Below are 19,002 nucleotides of genomic sequence, written 5' to 3'. Positions count from 1 at the left end.
CCATCAACCTTAGTCAACGAACGATAAATTGGTTGGGTATTCCAGTAATGGTGGTTCTTATGTTTTGGGGATTTAGCATTGGGACATATGGTTTATAAGTGTTCTAGATGCGAAGACATAGAGGAAGAGTTCATTTGGTTATTATTGGCATTTCGCTGGGATAGTGGAGGGACAAACCTCAAACTACGAAAGCGATAATAGGGAATTTATAGAGCACTAACTTCCTTGTTGTCGAGGATGGTTGCAACGAAAGAGGTCAATATAGTTGGCCCTATAGGTTGGGTTCTCCTACGGGTGATGAAGCGATACCTGATTTAGCAGGGCCATGTTATTCTCTTGAGCACAAGCCTGTCAGGGTGGACATTGGGTATCAGACTAGGAAACTCAAATTGCTTGTGATTCAAGTCCCCAAGGATAGACATGACCAAAAAAATGCAATTATCTCTTTTCTAAATGATCTACAAAGAAATCAATGGTAAATGCAAAATAGATTGGCAAGCCTGCCAAGGAGAAAATGGTGTCAAAATGGTGTCTTCAAGAGCAACTGGACCATATGGGGGGTCATATGGCCCATATGAAGAAACATGTTCATTGTGAGTTCAAACCACGTTCTCTGGTAGTTGGCTATAAAAAAAATTCTTGTTTCTATAACTTCATCACATACATAATGACTTTTGGATGTACTCTTATTATGCTAGCTCTTTTGGTTCTTTGTCTCTTTTCGTTTTTGTATGGTTAAATCCTCTTGGCAATGTATTGTGCATATTAAAATAATTTATTAAAATATTTTATTTGATGACCCACATTGAAATTTTTTATTATTAAGAATTTTAAATGTTACATATTAATGTCCCTCTTATTATTCTTATTAGTAAGTACTTAATATTTTTTATTTTATTTTTTAACTTTCAATTATTTTTTTTCTTTGGACATTGAATATTTTATTATATACAACATTAAAATATATATTTTTTCTATATAAATATATGTGAAGTTGATATTGATATAAATTATATAAAATTGATATTAATATAAATATTCAATCAATTTATTTAAATATATAAAATTTAAACATTTTATTCACATACTCTTATTTTTCTAATTTTTATTTTTTTTAATTAATATAAAATAATATTACTTCATATAAAAATAAAAATATTTTTAAATATTATTTTGAACATTGAGTAGTAATATCAACCCTAAATAAACTAACCATAACTAATTTGAAATTATCCCTTCCCGGTCCTTATTCCTTATGGTACATTGATCGATATAAATTAGTTTTTCAGTAACTTCATTGGCTATCGGTCTGTCGTCTTTTCATCCTCTTGACTGAAGGGAATACGGTCATCGGTCTTTCTGTTAACAGTCCTCTGTTTTTTGTATTTCTTTATGTAAGGCCAGCACTTCGTAAATAAAGCTAGGCAATAGCCAGTTAAGGTTTAACCTACCCAGCCAGTTAAGGTTTGTTTTTGGTTTTTATTTTTATTTTTGTAACTTAGCTTATTTTATATATAAAGTTCAGGAATAGTGAGGTTATATTATTGATATGTTTAAGAAAAATATTTTAATATGGTAGTTTATTTTAAGAGATTTATATATTGAATACAAACAAAATTACACATTATTTAAAATTACGCATTATCTTTATATTAATATGTAGAATATATCTTTCTGTGCAATAATCTTGAGAAATTTTTTATACATTCATAACAATAAATCTATTTTATATTATAACAATAAATCTATTTTATATTATATGATGATGATATTTGTTATTTGATAATATATAAGATGATTTGATAATTTTATTAGATAAATTTCAAAAGATTTATTGATAATAAGCATATTAAAAAGCTAAGGAAATTAATAATGAAAATTTTATAATTCTATCTGTTGTATAAAGAAAACTATAAACACAGAATAAAATCTTTAAATTAAAAAATAATTATTCTATTAAAAAAAAAAACTATCAATATAATTAAAACTAAAATCATTAAGTAAATCAATTTTTCATGTTAAACCATTCAAGTAAATCACTTTCTCGTGTTAATGTTAAGAGTAATACAAATTTATTACTTTTGCATATTTTAGATCTAGAGTTTTTTTGTGTGCTCCTTTAAAGAGTGTTTCCTCTTTTAAATAGTCTATATTCCACATAAATACCATGAGTCAATACCATAGATCAATAAATTATTTTTATTTTTATTATTATTTTTTATCCTCTCAGCACAAATATTCCCTTTTAAAAATAATCAACATAATTAAAACTAAAATCATTTAATTAAATCACTTTCCAAAAGATATCAACTTAATTAAAACTAAAATCATTCAATTAAATCACCTTCCAATGTTAAAACTATTCAAGTAAATCACCTAATATGTTAAAAATAATACAAACTTATACTAAGTTATTCAATTGATTCATAAGAGTGCAATAACTGAATGCTGCCCTCTATGACAACACTGGGTCAAAGCATTAAAATTGTATATATTAGCCGTAATGATATTATGGGAAATTTTACTTTTGTTTAAAATTAAGTCATCTTATGGTTGTCCATGTTTGGGAAGCAATCCAACCTTATTACATTTATATGATTTACAGGAGTTATAGGCAATCTATATTAGGCTGTTAGTCTATCCATTATCTAAAATGGAAAATTTCCATATGATTTGCAGGAGTGATAGACGATATATTTATTAGGCTGTTAGTATATCCATTATTGAAAATGGAAAATTTTGTTTCTGAATAGTCCGGTACAAGTCCAATGCCAAATGAAAACTAAAATCATTTAGTTAAATCACCTTCTGGATGTCAATAGGAGGAAGCAATGCAAGTATATTATGAAACTAATTTTATTAAATTAAATTATTTTGCATATTTTTTTCAAAACCGTTAGATTTATATTTTAAATTGTAAATTTTAAGAATATCTCAAATCTGATACTAGATTAAATAAATATTTTTTTTCTAAATTTTAGAATTCAGTGATATTCTTAAAATCTACCATTAATATAAAAATTCTATCCCATCTCAATTTATTCTAATATGTTATCTTATATACATCAATGTTTCAGAAAATACCAATCTGACCCAAAAAAAAAGAAAGAAAGAAAAGCAATTAATCCTGCAGACCTTACGATCAGTGGAAACAGGAATTGGGAGCTCTCCAGTGGACTTGGGTTGTTAGACTGGCGTTGAGAGAGCGGAAGGATGCCCAATCCTGCAGAATTAAAGTCAAATCAGCAAGCTTAGCCTTCATGCCTATACAGCAATTGGCATGCATTGTGACCACATCCCTTAGACTTGCTCTCTGCTGACAGAACCCACTAAAATACTTGGTATCAAGAAACAGCATCTTCAACCCTATTTCAGACACGCGCTTCTCTGATTTGATCTCGTTCAAAACGCCCTGATCGTGCATGTTGGGGTAGGAACTTCTGGAGTATACCACCATTCATAAAACCCAATACTTCTGTTATTGGAACGAACGAAGTTGAAACCTGCGTTGACTGCATTCGACATGCTGTGAGGATCGCCGACGTAATTATCGCAGGCAATCTGAAAATCTGCGTTTTCATCAAATAATTCGAACGGATTCCGGAACCACATTATATCCGCATCCTGTTCAAAAAATCATCCAGAACCAATTAATACTTAAACATAGCATTGAGAGAATTAAATTTCAAGTTTTAATGGTAACATACTAAAATGAAAAAAAAAAAAAAAAATCATATAAAAAGATATATTTGCTACTTTACTAGGATTTCCATACATTGAATTGGCATATGTTGTCCGCAAAGAGAATCTGATGGATAGGAGCGAGGGCCTCACGGTTTTATTTTTGGATATATTTTGAATATGTAATTAAGCTAAGGATGAATCAATAATAATTTTTTTTTTTCAATTGAAAAAATAGTGTTTGGAATGCATAAATAGTCTTGCTTCTAATTGGAACATAATATCTGTTGCAATTAAATTTATCTACTAACCATTGGATCATATCTGGCACTGCAATTCACAGACAGAATGACATAATCTACCCATGAACTAGAACAATAGAAAAATGCACCACACAAAGAGGATGGGATGGTGGCCACAAAGAGAGTTCATGTCCCAAAAAGTTAAAATTCAAACCAGGAACACCCACTAAAGATAACCATGAGCCATTTGAGAATGGTTGGATTCGAAGTTACAGAAAATCTACAGGAAAAAGAAAAAGAAAAAGAGTTAAGTAATTAATATCAAGCAACTTCTAAAGTTTTTTTTCATATTTCCAAATTTTTGTAGACATATAAACCCTCGCTTCTGATAGTATTGACAAAATGTAATTTTCTTTTTTTAAGTAAAAATAAAATTACAGGTTTTTCACCTCAATGAGGGTGCAAACCGATGGTTGGGACAGCAAATGGAGATTAACGTTGAGTACACATGAGTACTATACCACCACCACCCACACGCTCGAGACGATGGGTGTGGCGGCTCTTGGCATGATTGCATGGAGGGAGGTGGGAAAGCTGGCAGAGAGGGTGGTGGAGGAGAAGGTTTTAATGGGAGAAAGGGTAGGTAGGTGGATGATGTTGGTGAGTTTGTTCGTGGACGGAGGAACTGGTGCACTGGACGGGTTTGGCGATGCCATCCTCAACTTCAAGCTTGTCAACCCTGCAAATATCAACTGGTATGTTTTCCCATTGCAATGTTGACTTGTTTGGTTTCTGTTGGAGGGAGCAGGGGAAAATTAGGAAGGATAATTAGGAAGTTAAGAATCTTGGTGGAATTGGGGGTGGCGCTTGGTTGTGTTGGCTTTGTCCTGCATCTATATTTTGCTACTGCCAAGCATTGCTACAATTTCCCTCTGGTTTGAAACCTTAGTGTTAGGCATGGGGATGTTAGGAACTGTGGGCCGAGGGCTAAGTGGGGATGCCTGTAGGGGTTTTGCGAGTAGAGGTCGTGAGCTTGGTGCAGAGGGGCAGGTGTCAGTTAAACGACTGCCTAGGTGCAAACCACCGATGACGACACCAATGCAATTACTGAGAAGTAGAGAAACCAATGTTAGGGAATTGCTAGGAATCATGGGTGGGAAGTCGGGCATGAAAATATCAAAGGCTATATGCTGGTGTCTTAAGCAGAAGGGAAGGGGTCTGCTAACCATGGTTGGCCTAATGCTGGCAAGCGGCAACGCTTGCCAACTTGGAATTGGCAAGGGGAAGAGAACCGGTTTGCGGTCGTGAGGAGTTCGGTGTGGTGACGGGGTCTCATTGCTCGTAGCAGTAGGAATGGACCTATGACCATGAAGGCCCTGACACCGATACCAAAGGGAAAGGGGAGGAGCAAGGTGGGGCGGTTATCAGTGGTAATCCAACTCATAGATGAGAGCATTGTTATATCATGATGAATTGTTTTTGGTTAACAAATTGTTGCTCTGAACATGTTTGGGGCATCTCCGTCATGAATCGACCTACGAAAAATCGCGGTAATGGAAGACAGACCCAGGTGCCAAAAACGAAAAGTAATTGAGCACGTCTGAGCCTCGTAGAGGTAGAAAATCAGTGGAAAGGCTTATCAGTGAGGCTGTCAAGGCATATCGCGAGGAAGGTATTCGGAAAATTTTAGAGGAATGGGAAGTAGAAGTTAAGCAGGGCAGCGAGACTAAGGAAGACATGGATGATTGGAGAACCTTTGTCCTGGACCCTGGTACCACTAGAGGCAGGATAACACAATTTAAGTAGATCTTATATCTTTATTGGCTATGAAAAGCCTGTTGGACAAGGCCATGGAGCAAATCTCAGTGGGCATGGTTGTTTCTGTCCAAGGCATGTCGGGCTATAAACAAGAATTCCAGAAAGTTTAATGTCAATTCCATAAGCAATATATCAGGTTTTGCAGAATTGAAAAGCATATCCCATGCATCTTGGAATTCTCTGAGATGTCAGGATTGAATATCAAAGACCCCGCGTCTGTGGAATTAACCTCGGAGGAACAAAATGAATAGATAATCTCCTTTGTTTAATTTTGGTTTGTATGCGGATAGCTTTTACTTTTTCTTATGCAAGAATATGTATAGATAGAAATCCAGAGAATGGTCATGAAACAAAGACTTATATAGCTTGGATAGAAACACTGAAACTTTTTGTTTTTTGATGGCATACAATGCGGATAGGTGGTGAACCGACTTGGTTTCCCAATGGGCAAGTTGAGGTCACCTAGTCAATCTATGTGGTGTAAATTTGCTTATAAATGAATGGAAAAAAAAGGACTTGCCAAGCTTAACAAGAAAAAATTACAAAATTTTTTCTTTCTAAAAATAAGTTATTGCTTTAATAATTTTGACAAATCTGGTACTTCTGATTTAAATCTGCAAATCTAAGACAAGTAATATACATAAAATTTCCTTATTCTATTAACAAGCATAAAGTCAACTAATTTACTTCATTACACACCTTACTTGAACCAGGCTTAAATATATCTATATTAGAAGTTTACATATCTCCACATGCCATTTGATTAGAATTTGAACCAGTTTTTCTATTCTTATCGGTATTAATCTCTCAGGTCTATGGAATTGAAATACACTTACTGAGAAAACAAAGTTGTAACCCAACACCAACACATGTTTCAGAAATAGTATTCTAGCCCACATCAGATCCAAGTAGTCTTGGGTCATAAAAACCTTCTCGCCTGAAAAATCAGATCCTTCGTTTAGCAAAAGATAGCAGTGCGGATGAATCTGTTGGCAACGCTCGAATGCCTTTTGGTCTACAGCAACGAGGAGGAGATTTTTCATTAGCTGTTGTGTGCCTTCACCGATTTGAAAGCTCTGGAGGTACAAGTCCAGTAAACTGTTGTGTTCGGCCCAAGCTGAATATATCGTTGTGATTATCAAAGTCTTGTTTGACATTGAAACCTTTTCTAGAAGTCTGCCTAAATCCAACTCTGAACTCTGCAAGTTGATGCAGAAAAACAGTAATAGTCATGAAAATCTATTTATTGGAGAGGATTATTCTGCCCAAAATTAATGTATGTATAAATGTTGACTTCAAAATTATCAAAGCAAAGAGTAATCATGTTAATTTCAAATTTCTCTGAAGTAAAAACAACCACAACCAGACCCTCCCTGAACTTCCCCGAACTTCATCCCATGGTTAGCAGAAAAGTTTTTTAAGCGAATTTTCAAATTCTAAGATATTTTTAGAATCTACAATCGATATAAAGATAATACTAGACTGGCTTTTTAGCTGATTTTCAAATTCTAAGATATTTTTGGAATTTACAGTCAATATAAAAGATAATACTAAATTGGTTTTTTAGCCGATTTTGAAATTCTAAGGTATTTATTTTTGGAATTTACAGTCAATATAAAAGATAATACTAAATTAGTTTTTTTTAGCCCATCTTCAACTTCTAAAGTATTTTTGGAATCTACAATCGATATAAAGATAATACTAAATTGGTTTTCTTAACCGATCTTCAAATTCTAAGATATTTTTGAAAGTTACGATCGATATAAAGATAATACTAGACTGTGGGAATAGCAGGCATTTCCTTAAATGTGTGTTAAACAAAGTTTGACCTTTCCAATATTTAAACGTTAACTTTTCAATCCGAATTTACACAGATTGCTGTGTGGGTTACAAAAAATCGAATGCATGAAAAATTAATATATTCACAAAGCCCAACCTACATGGTTTGTCGACGAGTTGAAAACATTTCGGCCATTGCTCACTCCAAGTGGGTTATAGTAATATTGCAGTGCAAGCACCATTGTGAATATCCAGACACATGCTACTATGACATATTTGCAGACTGTTGTGGGCTGAATGGTCTGCAATTTGTTTTCAAGCTGCTGGTTCATCATACTCGGATCAACAAGATGTATCTCTTGCAATCTAATGGCTCTAAGGCTGAAATCCCTCGGGTCCTATACTAAAACATTTTCATTATGATTGCCACCAATACACCCAAATATCTCCACACAATTCAAGAGAAATTGAACGATTCTAGATGGTGGAAAGAGTCAAATACAGAGGCAGCCCAACCGCCGTTGTAGTCCCTGACCCGATTGATTGAAGATTGAGGTTATTTCATGGCCAACCCAAAAAGTCAACCAGTGACTTTGTGCTTCTGGTCATCCGAATGTACAATCTGCTCAGGATGCCCCGCAGCACCTCGTCAGCTGTATCCAGTTTATCATAGTTATCAATCTTTGGGTCATTGCCTTGAACTTATTTACGTGGTATATTTTTGGAATTTGATTGAGAGCAACTATGGTGTTATTATTTATTGGTTGGGATTGTATATATTCATCATTGGTTTTAAGCTAGTATATGTCTACAGTTAGATTTAAGCAAATACATTACAGCCACCGCTTACTAATAGATCAGTGATATAATATATATTGGTTGCCCTAATGAATAAAAAATAAGTCAATTATGTCAATTATTTGTACTTTCAGGTTGAAGATGCTGCATTACCTTAACTTATTTATATTGAAGATTTTGAGAAATATGTTAGTCATCAAAATTGAAATTTTCAAAATATTTAAAAATAAATAAATATAAATAACCATACAAAACATTTAAATAATATTGCTTCATAAAAAATTTACATGTAAAAAAATTAGATCTCTACTCATATTATTTATAATGATTAATTAAATTAAATTAAATTATCTAATCTAAAAATATTTTAAAATTTATGAATAGATACAACTAACTCTTATATTTTCTATCTATCAAATTACAAAATATTTCAAAATCTACGATTAAAATTGCTAAATATTTCAAAATCTTCGAGTGAGAAATCTCTGAAAATCTAGCAGCTTCTTGAGAGAGGAAACTGTACTTGGTCAACGCGTCCTATCTAGCCACTGTACATCTAATGAAATATCACGGTCGAGGTTGAAATGTTAATGCTTTTTATCCAATATTATAAAACCTTGCCCATCAAAATGATGTCATGTATTAGCTCATACATTTGATAATAGCTTTAAAATGTCGTTTGTTTTTGTTTTTAATATAACTATTAAAGGTATTAGATATATGCTAGTGGAGTTTTAATTTTAAAATATGGAAAGCGGGTGGATTTCACCAATGATTTTAATTATAATTAAATTAAAAATGATTAATATAATTATAATTAATTTTTTAATAAAAATTCACCTAATCATTTAAAATATATTAATCACTTTTTATTATAGAGTCATTTTTAATTATATAATTGTATTTTTAATTATAAATATTTTCTACTATTACTAATTCAAAAATATATATATATATATATATATATATATATATATTTACTGGACTAATATATTAATAAATTTGGTTTGCAATATTATTTATTATGCAATATGATTATTTAGAGTATGTTTTTCTATGTTATATTAATATTCTTTTTATCTTTAGTTTTCATGCTTTCTTTATTATCATTGATGTCTTATTTATAATGTTTAACCTTGCAATGATTTATTAGGTTATTTTCTTTTTATTATAATTTTTTTTATTGAGGTCTTTTGGTTATCTTTGTTGCATGTGTTATAGCCTATAAGTGTTATTTCATTTATAATGTTTAACTTTGCAATGATTCATTAGGTTATTTTCTTCTCACTATAGATTTGTATCTTCTAGTTCTCTTTAACCAGGGTCTTTTGGTTATCTTTTTTGCATGTGTTCTAGCCTATAGGTGTTATTTCAATAGAATTGATTGCTTCATATACAATTACATTAGTTGCTTCAATAGCTGGTCCATCAATTGTACAATTGTTATATCTCTGTGCTAGTGCTATTGTTCAAGCACAACTTCACAAATAAATAATTTTGTAAGACAACAAATACTCGGTCAATACTCCAAACTCTTAAACGCAATTTGGGTCGAAAAATAATTGCTACACGTCCCATTGTTTTCTCTATCACTACAAATAGCGTTTCTCCCCTCACTATTTTAGCTATTTCAAATATTTGCAGTCTTGTTTCCCTAGAAATCACCACCTGTGACTATTTTGCGTCTGAAATGCGGTACAAAGATAAAAATGTCATCCATATTTTTCATTGTTCCGATTTCCACCCTCTTATTAATAGAAAACAAAGCTGTAGATAAATACAAGTAATCTCAACATTCAATTCACTCACAAATTTTCATACACTTTTGACATTACACAAATGCACATGCGTGAAACCACAAAGCCTTTCTCTTATGCACAACCACCTTCGACCTCAACAATGCCCTTCTATCACTTATCGACATTTGAAACTAATATTAATAAATGTGGGACCCAGATATTGTTCATGAAGCATTTATTCCCCGCACACGCTACCTTTGAACAACACAGTCCATTGTGTGGAAAAAGGTTTCAAGCTTTCATTATATGCACTTCCACATCCCACAAACTCTATTAGTAATAAAAATAATATCAAAACACATTACAATTAAAAGACCCCTTTGCACTTCCCTCATTTTGCACAGATTATGCACATGCATTTGTTTTTCGCATAAATTTCGCACACGCACAACCATCTCCTCACAAATACTTCCGCACTCGGTAACACCTTCAAACCCTCAATCATTGACATTCAAAACTAATATTATTTAATGATTATACATTGTTAAATACATCCCTAAATAAGAATTAAAAAAGAGATTTGTATATTTATTATCTTAGTAAACTTTGCACAAAACGTTTGCATAACATTTGCATGCACAACAGCCTCCATCCAACTTCATCCATACAATTACCTCTGGATTCAATAATGCCCTTAATTGACATTCGAAACTCCACACACAATACCTCCAAACAACTAGCTTCGAAACTGATATTAATTAATGATTATACGTTGTGAAATATGTTCCTAAATAAGAATTAAAAAGGAGATTTGTATATTTATTATTTTAGTAAACTTTTCACAAAACTTTCACATAAAATTTGTACACACACAACAATCTCCACACAACTTCATCTACAAAACTACTTCCACACTCAATAATTCCCTTAACTAACATTTGAAACTCTGCACATGATACCTCCAAATAGCTAGCTTTGCACAACCACCTTCATATAGCTACTTCCGTAATTCTAGAAAATGTTGCCAAATAATAATTAGAAAAGACAAAGCCTTCTGCACATTTGTTTACCGCACAACACCTTTTCTTCATAGGTATTGAAATTATGGTTTTTTGGCACTACCATCTATGCAAAAGAACTCAATTCTCCCGCACATACTCTATCCTCTGCACAGTAAACATTCAACACAATGACCCCAATACTCACTATGCAAAGGACCTCAGCTCTTTGGAACATACTTTGTACTCCACACAAGCAAACATAATAATATTAATTCGATATTTGTTCATCCCAACCCCCGGCCCTGAGGCCTATGCAAACAACCTGCAACCACATGAATTCTTGCATCATTTAACAAAGCATTAACATAATAGTACTTTGCAACCACATCAATAGTTAGCTTCGCACAACCACCTTCGTAAAACTACCTCCATAGTTGTAAAAAACGTTCCTAAATAATAATTTAAAAAGAAAAAACATTCCGCACATTTGTTACATAGTTTATTTAGCACCTCTGTCTATGAAAAATACCCCGGTTCTCACATAGATACTCTTTCGCACAATGAAACCGTACCAATTACCCCATATTTTATCAGTATCACAGCACCCACTATGTGAAGGACCCCAACTCACCCACGCATAATAATATTAATTCAACATTTGTTCATCCCCCTCCCCGCAAGCCTATGCAAACAAGTTGCATGAATTTTTTCATCATTGAATAAATCATTAACATAATAGTGCCTTGCAACCGCATCAACAACTAGTTTTGTGCAACCACCTTTGTACACCTACTTCTCTAGTTTCAAAAAATATTGCTAAATAATAAAAAATACAAAGCCTTTCGCACACTTGTTACACAGTTTATTTAGCACCCCTGTTTATGAAAAAATCCTCGATTCTCCCATAGATACACTTTCGCACAATGAAACCATACTAATTATTGCATCGTTCATCAATATCAAAGCACTCACTATGCAAAGGAACCCAACTGCCCCGCAAATAATAATATTAATTCAACATTTATTTAGCACTTCCCCCTCTCCCCAAGCCTATGCAAATAATTTGCAACCACATTAATTCTCACATCATTGAATAGAGCAATAAAAAAACAACTGCATCAATTATCACATTATTGAGCATAGTGCTAGTTACATAACAATGATAGTGTGAGAACACTCACCAACACAATAACCATTCAAAAAAATTCTTTTATTTTAGTTTTAAAATGATTTTTTAAGCATTGCAAAAAAATGAAAATAAAACACTCTCCACCAAGGGAATTATGTCCCATCAAAGCTTCCTCAATCAATCAAAAATTAGAAATAACATTTACTGAAAATTCAAAAATTATTTTTGAATTGATGCAAAATATAAATATTAAGCATTTTCCCAAAACTTTGGTTAAAATTGCAAAACACAACCAAATAATATATTGTCAATGCAAATTGACCACGAAGCTAATGCTATAGTTTGTGACAAGGCAAGTACTAATAACATGCACGAGATTCATGCTATGATTTAAAAAGGTGAAGTCACAACTTTATCATAATAATTAAGAAATTTTCATTTATTATTCACTAATTATAATAGTTGTTTTTGACATATCCAAATAATGTTAAAGATTAAACAACAATTGACCTTATATATAGATTTTCATTGGGTATGATTTAAAATTGTTTTTGTTTGGATAAGAGTTAGTTATTTTCAGACTTAAGGAAACACATTAACAATCCAAGATCTAGAGACATCTAGTATGAGTGAAAGTTTGTCTCTTTACAAACCACTAACAATCTAAGATCTAGAATATCTGGTATGAGTGAAAGTTTGTCTCTTTACAAACCACTGACAATACAAGATCTACACAACATAGATCTACACAACATATGATATGAGTAAAAATTTGTCTCTTTACAAACCATTTACAAACCATCAAAGCTTGTCTCCCGATCTTCTTTCGCTGAAAGTATTGGAATGCAGATGCAAGCAATTAGCAAGGATTCAAAAGAAATATTACTTAGTATTGTACACACAGCAACATGAAGCTCCACCTTGGAGTTTTCCTTTACCGTTTTCCACTCCCAATTAACATTTTCTCCATGCGACAGGCCCTGCTTGCACCCATGGCACCCATTAATCAGCCAGTTGACACATGGGAGTAAGCATAGGGAGGAATAAGCAAGTCGTTTTATTGTTCCAGACACCCAAATATCTCCACACATTTCAAGAGAAATTGAACGATTCTAGATGGTGGAAAGAGTCAAATACATAGGAAACCCAACCGTCGTTGTAGTCCCAGACTCGATTGATTGAAGATTGAGGTTATTTCATGGCCAACCCACAAAGTAAACCAGTGACTTTGTGCTTCTGGTCATCCGAATGTACAATCTGCTTAGGATGCCCCGCAGCACCTCGTCAGCTGTATCCAGTTCATCATAGTTATCAATCCTTGGGTCATTGCCTTGAACTTATTTACGTGGCAATTTTTTGGAATTTGATTGAGAGCAACCAATATATATGTGTGTGGGGGGTGGAGGGCATGTTATTGATTTATTAATGGGCGGGTTGTATATGTTCGTCATTGGTTAAACTAGTATATTATTTAAAAGTGGGTATATGTGACACTGTATATACCCATCTTTAGATTTAAGCAAATACATTACAACCACTGCTCATTAATGGATCAATGATATAATATATATTGGTTGTCCTAATGAATAAAAGAAGAGTCAATTATGTCAATTATTTATACTTTTTTCAGGAATCTGCATTGCCTTAGCTTAGTTACATTGAAGATTTTGAGAAATTTGTTCGTCATCAAAATTGAAATTTCTAAAATATTAAAAAATAAATAAAAATTAAATAACCATACAAAATATTTAAATAATATCGCCTCATAAAAAATTTAGATGTAAAAAAATTAAATCTCTACTCATATTATTTATGCTGATTAATTAAATTTAATTGAATTATCTAATCTAAAAATATTTTTAAATTTATGAATAAATACAACTAACCCTTATATTTTCTATCTATCAAATTACAAAATATTTCAAAATATACGATTAAAATTGCTAAATATTTCAAAATCTTCGGGTGAGAAATCTCTGAAAAATCTAGCAGCTTCTTGAGAGAGGAAACTGTACTTGGTGAACGCGTCCTATCTAGGCACTGTACTTCTAATGAAATATCACGGTCGAAGTTGAAATGTTAATGCTTTTTATCCAATATTATAAAACCTTGCCATTCAAAATGATGTCATGTATTAGCTTATACATTTGGTAATAGCTTTAAAATGTCGTTTGTTTTTGTTTTAATATAACTATTAAAGGTATTAGATATATGCTAGTGGAGTTTTAATTTTAAAATATAAAAAGGGGATGGATTCCACCAATGATTTTAATTATAATTAAATTAAAAATAATTATAATAATTATAATTAATTTTTTAATAAAAATTCACGTAATCAATTAAAATATATTAATCACTTTTTATTATATAGTCATTTTTAATTATATAATTGTATGGTTAATTATAAATATTTTCTACTATTACTAATTCAAAAATATAATCTATACGGACTAATATATTAATAAATTTGGTTTGCAATATTATTTATTATACAATATGATTATTTAGCGTATGTTTTTCCATGTTATATTAATATTTTTTTATTATTTTTCATGCTTTCTTTATTATCATTGATGTCTTATTTATAATGTTTAACCTTGCAATGATTCATTAGGTTATTTTCTTCTTATTATAGATTTGTATGTTTTAGTTTTCTTTTATTGAGGTATTTTGGTTATCTTTGTTGCATGTGTTATAGTCTATAAGTGTTATTTCATCTATAATGTTTAACCTTGCAATGGTTCATTAGGTTATTTTCTTCTCACTATAGATTTGTATCTTCTAGTTCTCTTTAACCAGGGTCTTTTGGTTATCTTTGTTGCATGTGTTATAGCCTATAAGTGTTACTTCAATAGAATTGATTGCTTCATATACAATTACATTAGTTGCTTCAATATCTGGTCCATCAATTGTATAATTGTTATATCTCTGTGCTAGTGCTATTGTTCAAGCACAACTTCACAAATAAAAAATTTTGTAAGACAACAAATACTTTGCCAATACTCCAAACTCTTAAATGCAATTTGGGTCGAAAAATAAATGCTACACATCCCATTGTTTTCTCTATCACTGCAAATAGCGTTTCTCCCCTCACTATTCTAGCTATTTCAAATATTTGCAGTCTTGTTTCCCTAGAAATCACCACCTGCGACTATTTTGCGTCTGAAGCGCGGTACAAAGATAAAACTGCCATCCATATTTTTCATTGTCCCAATTTCCACCCTCTTATTAATAGAAAACAAAGCTACAAATAAATACAAGTCATCTCAACATTCAATTCACTGACAAATTTTCATACACTTTCGACATTACACAAATGCACATGCGTGAAACCACAAAGCAATGCTCTTACGCACAACCACCTTCGACCTCAACAACGCCCTTCTATCACTTATCGACATTTGAAACTAATCTTAATAAATGTGGGACCCAGATATCGTGGCATGAAACATTTATTCTCCGCACATGCTACCTTTGAACAACATAGTCCATTGTGTGGGAAAAGGTTTCAAGCTTTCATTATATGCACTTCCACATCCCACAAACTCTATTAGTAATAAAAATAATATCAAAACACATTACAATTAAAAGACCCCTTTGCACTTCCCTCATTTTGCATAGATTATGCACATGCATTTGTTCTTCGCATAAATTTCACACACGCACAACCATCTCCTCACAAATACTTCCACACTCAGTAACACCCTCAATCATTGACATTCAAAACTAATATTATTTAATGGTTATACATTGTTAAATACATCCCTAAATAAGAATTAAAAAAGAGATTTGTATATTTATTATCTTAGTAAACTTTGCACAAAACGTTTGCATAACATTTGCATGCACAATAGCCTCCATCCAACTTCATCCATACAATTACCTCTGCATTCAATAATTCCCTTAATTGACATTCGAAACTCCACACATAATACCTCCAAACAATTAGCTTCGACACTGATATTAATTAATGATTATACGTTGTGAAATATGTCCCTAAATAAGAATTAAAAATGAGATTTGTATATTTATTATTTTAGTAAACTTTGCACAAAACTTTCACATAAAATTTGTACACACACAATAATCTCTACACAACTTCATCTGCAAAACTACTTCCACACTCAATAATGCCCTTAACTAACATTTGAAACTTTGCACATGATACCTCCAAACAGCTAGCTTCACACAACCACCTTCGTATAGCTGCTTTCGTAATTCTGGAAAATGTTACCAAATAATAATTAGAAAATACAAAGCCTTCTGCACATTTATTTACCACACAACACCTTTTCTTCATAGGTATTGAAATTATGGTTTTTTGGCACTCCCATCTATGCAAAAGAACTCAATTCTCCTGCACATACTCTATCCTCCGCATAGTGAACATTCAACACAACGACCCCAATACTCACTGTGCAAAGGACCTCAGCTCTTTGGCACATACTTTGTACTCCACACAAGAAAACATAATAATATTAATTCAACATTTGTTCATCCCAACCCCCGGCCCTGAGGCCTATGCAAACAACCTGCAACCGCATGAATTCTTGCATCATTTAACATAGCATTAACATAATAGTACCTTGCAACCGCTTCAATAGTGGACTTCACACAACCACCTTCGTAAAACTACTTCCATAGTTATAAAAAAACGTTCCTAAATAATAATTTAAAAAGAAAAAGCATTCCGCACATTTGTTACATAAATTATTTAGCACCTCTGTCTATGCAAAATACCCCTGTTCTCGCATAGATACTCTTTCGCACAATGAAACCGTACCAATTACCCCATATTTTATCAATATCACAACACTCACTATGTAAAGGACCCCAGCTCACCCGCACATAATAATATTAATTCGACATTTGTTCATCCCCCTCCCCCCAAGCCTATGCAAAGAAGCTGCATGAATTTTTTCATCATTGAATAAATCATTAACATAATAGTGTCTTGCAACCGCATCAACAACTAGTTTTGCGCAACCACCTTTGTACAACTACTTCTCTACTTTCAAAAAACATTCCTAAATAATAAAAAATACAAAGCCTTTCACACACTTGTTACACAATTTATTTAGCACCCTTGTTTATGAAAAAATCCTCGATTCTCCCATAGATACTCTTTCGCACAATGAAACTGATGGGTCCAGCCCCCTCTTTACACTCAACAAACTTTATAAAATGGATATAAATTAATGTGATAATTTCGGTGGTGATTAATTATGTGATTAGGTTAATCAGTGAGTGATTACAATGATTTGCACAAATATTTTAGTCCCGGTCTTTATTACTTGTACCAGCACCATTGGCTGTTGGATATGTGTCCATTCCTCGGTAAAAAAACTCCCGCCTTGGTTAATGTCTCACAAACCCTATTCCCCCGGTCATGTGCGCATTGTTCTGTCGGTCAAGGGTTTTACTGTTTGTTCTTCTGGTGCAATTTCACTGTGCGAATGTGCTGCGGTTATTGTTTTTGTTCGGCCTTGACCTAGGTATGTGCTCGACTCCATCGGTTGGTAAGTATACGTTGTTTTGTGCTATTTTTCTTTTGATCTTCCGTCTCGGCGCTTTATAAGCCCTGTCACTCTATGGAAGGCACACTGGTCTTGAAGGTTTCTCAGTTTCTCTGTGTATAGTCTCAGTTGGTCGTTTCGCTTATCTGTAGTGAGTGGTCTTTGCCTCGGTTTCTTTAATTCAGTTGCTTTCGAATTTCACTAGTTATGCTGCTCTGTGGCTTTGGCAGGTTGTGGTCTCAAGGGTCTATAGCTTCGTCTTCTTCCACAGCAATGAAGGTAAGTTGTTGTTCTCTGTCATCATCAATTCCTACTTTTTACTCTGTTGACTGACTCAGTTGCTCCTTTGTGAGCAGAGGAACCCTTGGGTGACCGCAACCTCGAAACTCTGTCTCTTCACTGGTAAGTCCCAAACCCTAAGCTCTCTGGTATTTTTTTCCCTCGATTCTTTTCTTCCTTCCACGCAACACTTACACTCTATTTTGGTGGATTGTTGCAGGTGGGTTCGTTCTGGAGACCCTGGCTTCTACTATGTCACATGCTGGCAAGACCCGGTAGGGGCGCTCCTTATTAACTTGGTTTATTTGTTTGCTTCTATTGTCGTTGGCTTAAATCATGGCATGTTTAGATTTAGGCATAGTATGCTTTGTTTGTATGGCGTAATGTAGCTGTAGGCCTCAGGCTTGCATTAATACAGTTTTGGGTTGTAACTATGGGGTTTACATATTAGGGTTTTTCAACCCGTTCTCTATTATGCACTTATTGAACTTGAACGGTGTTAAATTCCATATGGACTGTAATGTACATTTGACAGAGATTATGTGATTTCATTTTATGAATAAATGAGAGGGTTCCGTTCTCAGGAAATACCTCTGTTGATGGTTTCTATCCTTGCTGTCTGGAACTTGTGCATTATCGAAAGATTTCTTTCACTCGTTTGCTTTAGTTTTCCTAGGACTAACCATCCACGTTTATGTAGTTTCTCCAGTTCTTACACTTACAAAGTATTGCTGTCTGTTGGCCTGTTGAGTTAATACAAATAGAAAAAACATGTATGCTCTGTAGAGTAGAAATAAAAGAAAGTTATTTTACTGTGTTAAGCAACTCAACATAAAAGACTGTAAATGGACTGCTGTGGGATGTCAAATGTAACTTCTGTGTGCTCAGAGATTTCTATTATATTTCTCTTCCGAAAATCGAACCTGTTACAATGCATTCTGTTTGCTTTTGAATAATTTTGGAAAACAGTTTCTCTTAACTGCTGTTAGTTACATTTGATGGTTTTTTTTTCCAGTTTCT

At 33.0% G+C, this 19,002-nt stretch overlaps 1 protein-coding gene across 1 annotated transcript; it reads right to left on the bottom strand.

Annotated features, from left to right (window-relative positions):
• Window positions 1-3,064: 3,064 nt before the first annotated feature.
• LOC149213813 (uncharacterized protein At4g15970-like) lies at window positions 3,065-8,185 on the bottom strand. Its single transcript, XM_089390806.1, has 3 exons — window positions 7,682-8,185; window positions 6,578-6,940; window positions 3,065-3,624 (listed from the first exon to the last, which is right to left on the bottom strand). Exons 1-3 carry the CDS (start codon window positions 7,853-7,855, stop codon window positions 3,403-3,405), a joined length of 759 nt encoding a protein of 252 aa, XP_089246932.1. The 5' UTR covers window positions 7,856-8,185; the 3' UTR covers window positions 3,065-3,402.
• Between the last annotated feature and the right edge of the window lie 10,817 nt (window positions 8,186-19,002).

Source organism: Pinus tabuliformis, chromosome 1_1 (assembly GCF_031772625.1).
Source record: "Pinus tabuliformis cultivar Carrire ecotype Pingquan chromosome 1_1, CPIR1, whole genome shotgun sequence".
In the NCBI taxonomy this organism is placed as follows: domain Eukaryota; kingdom Viridiplantae; phylum Streptophyta; class Pinopsida; order Pinales; family Pinaceae; genus Pinus; species Pinus tabuliformis.
The sequence above is the reverse complement of the archived record's forward strand: the minus strand, read 5'-3'. Positions and strand labels throughout refer to the sequence as shown.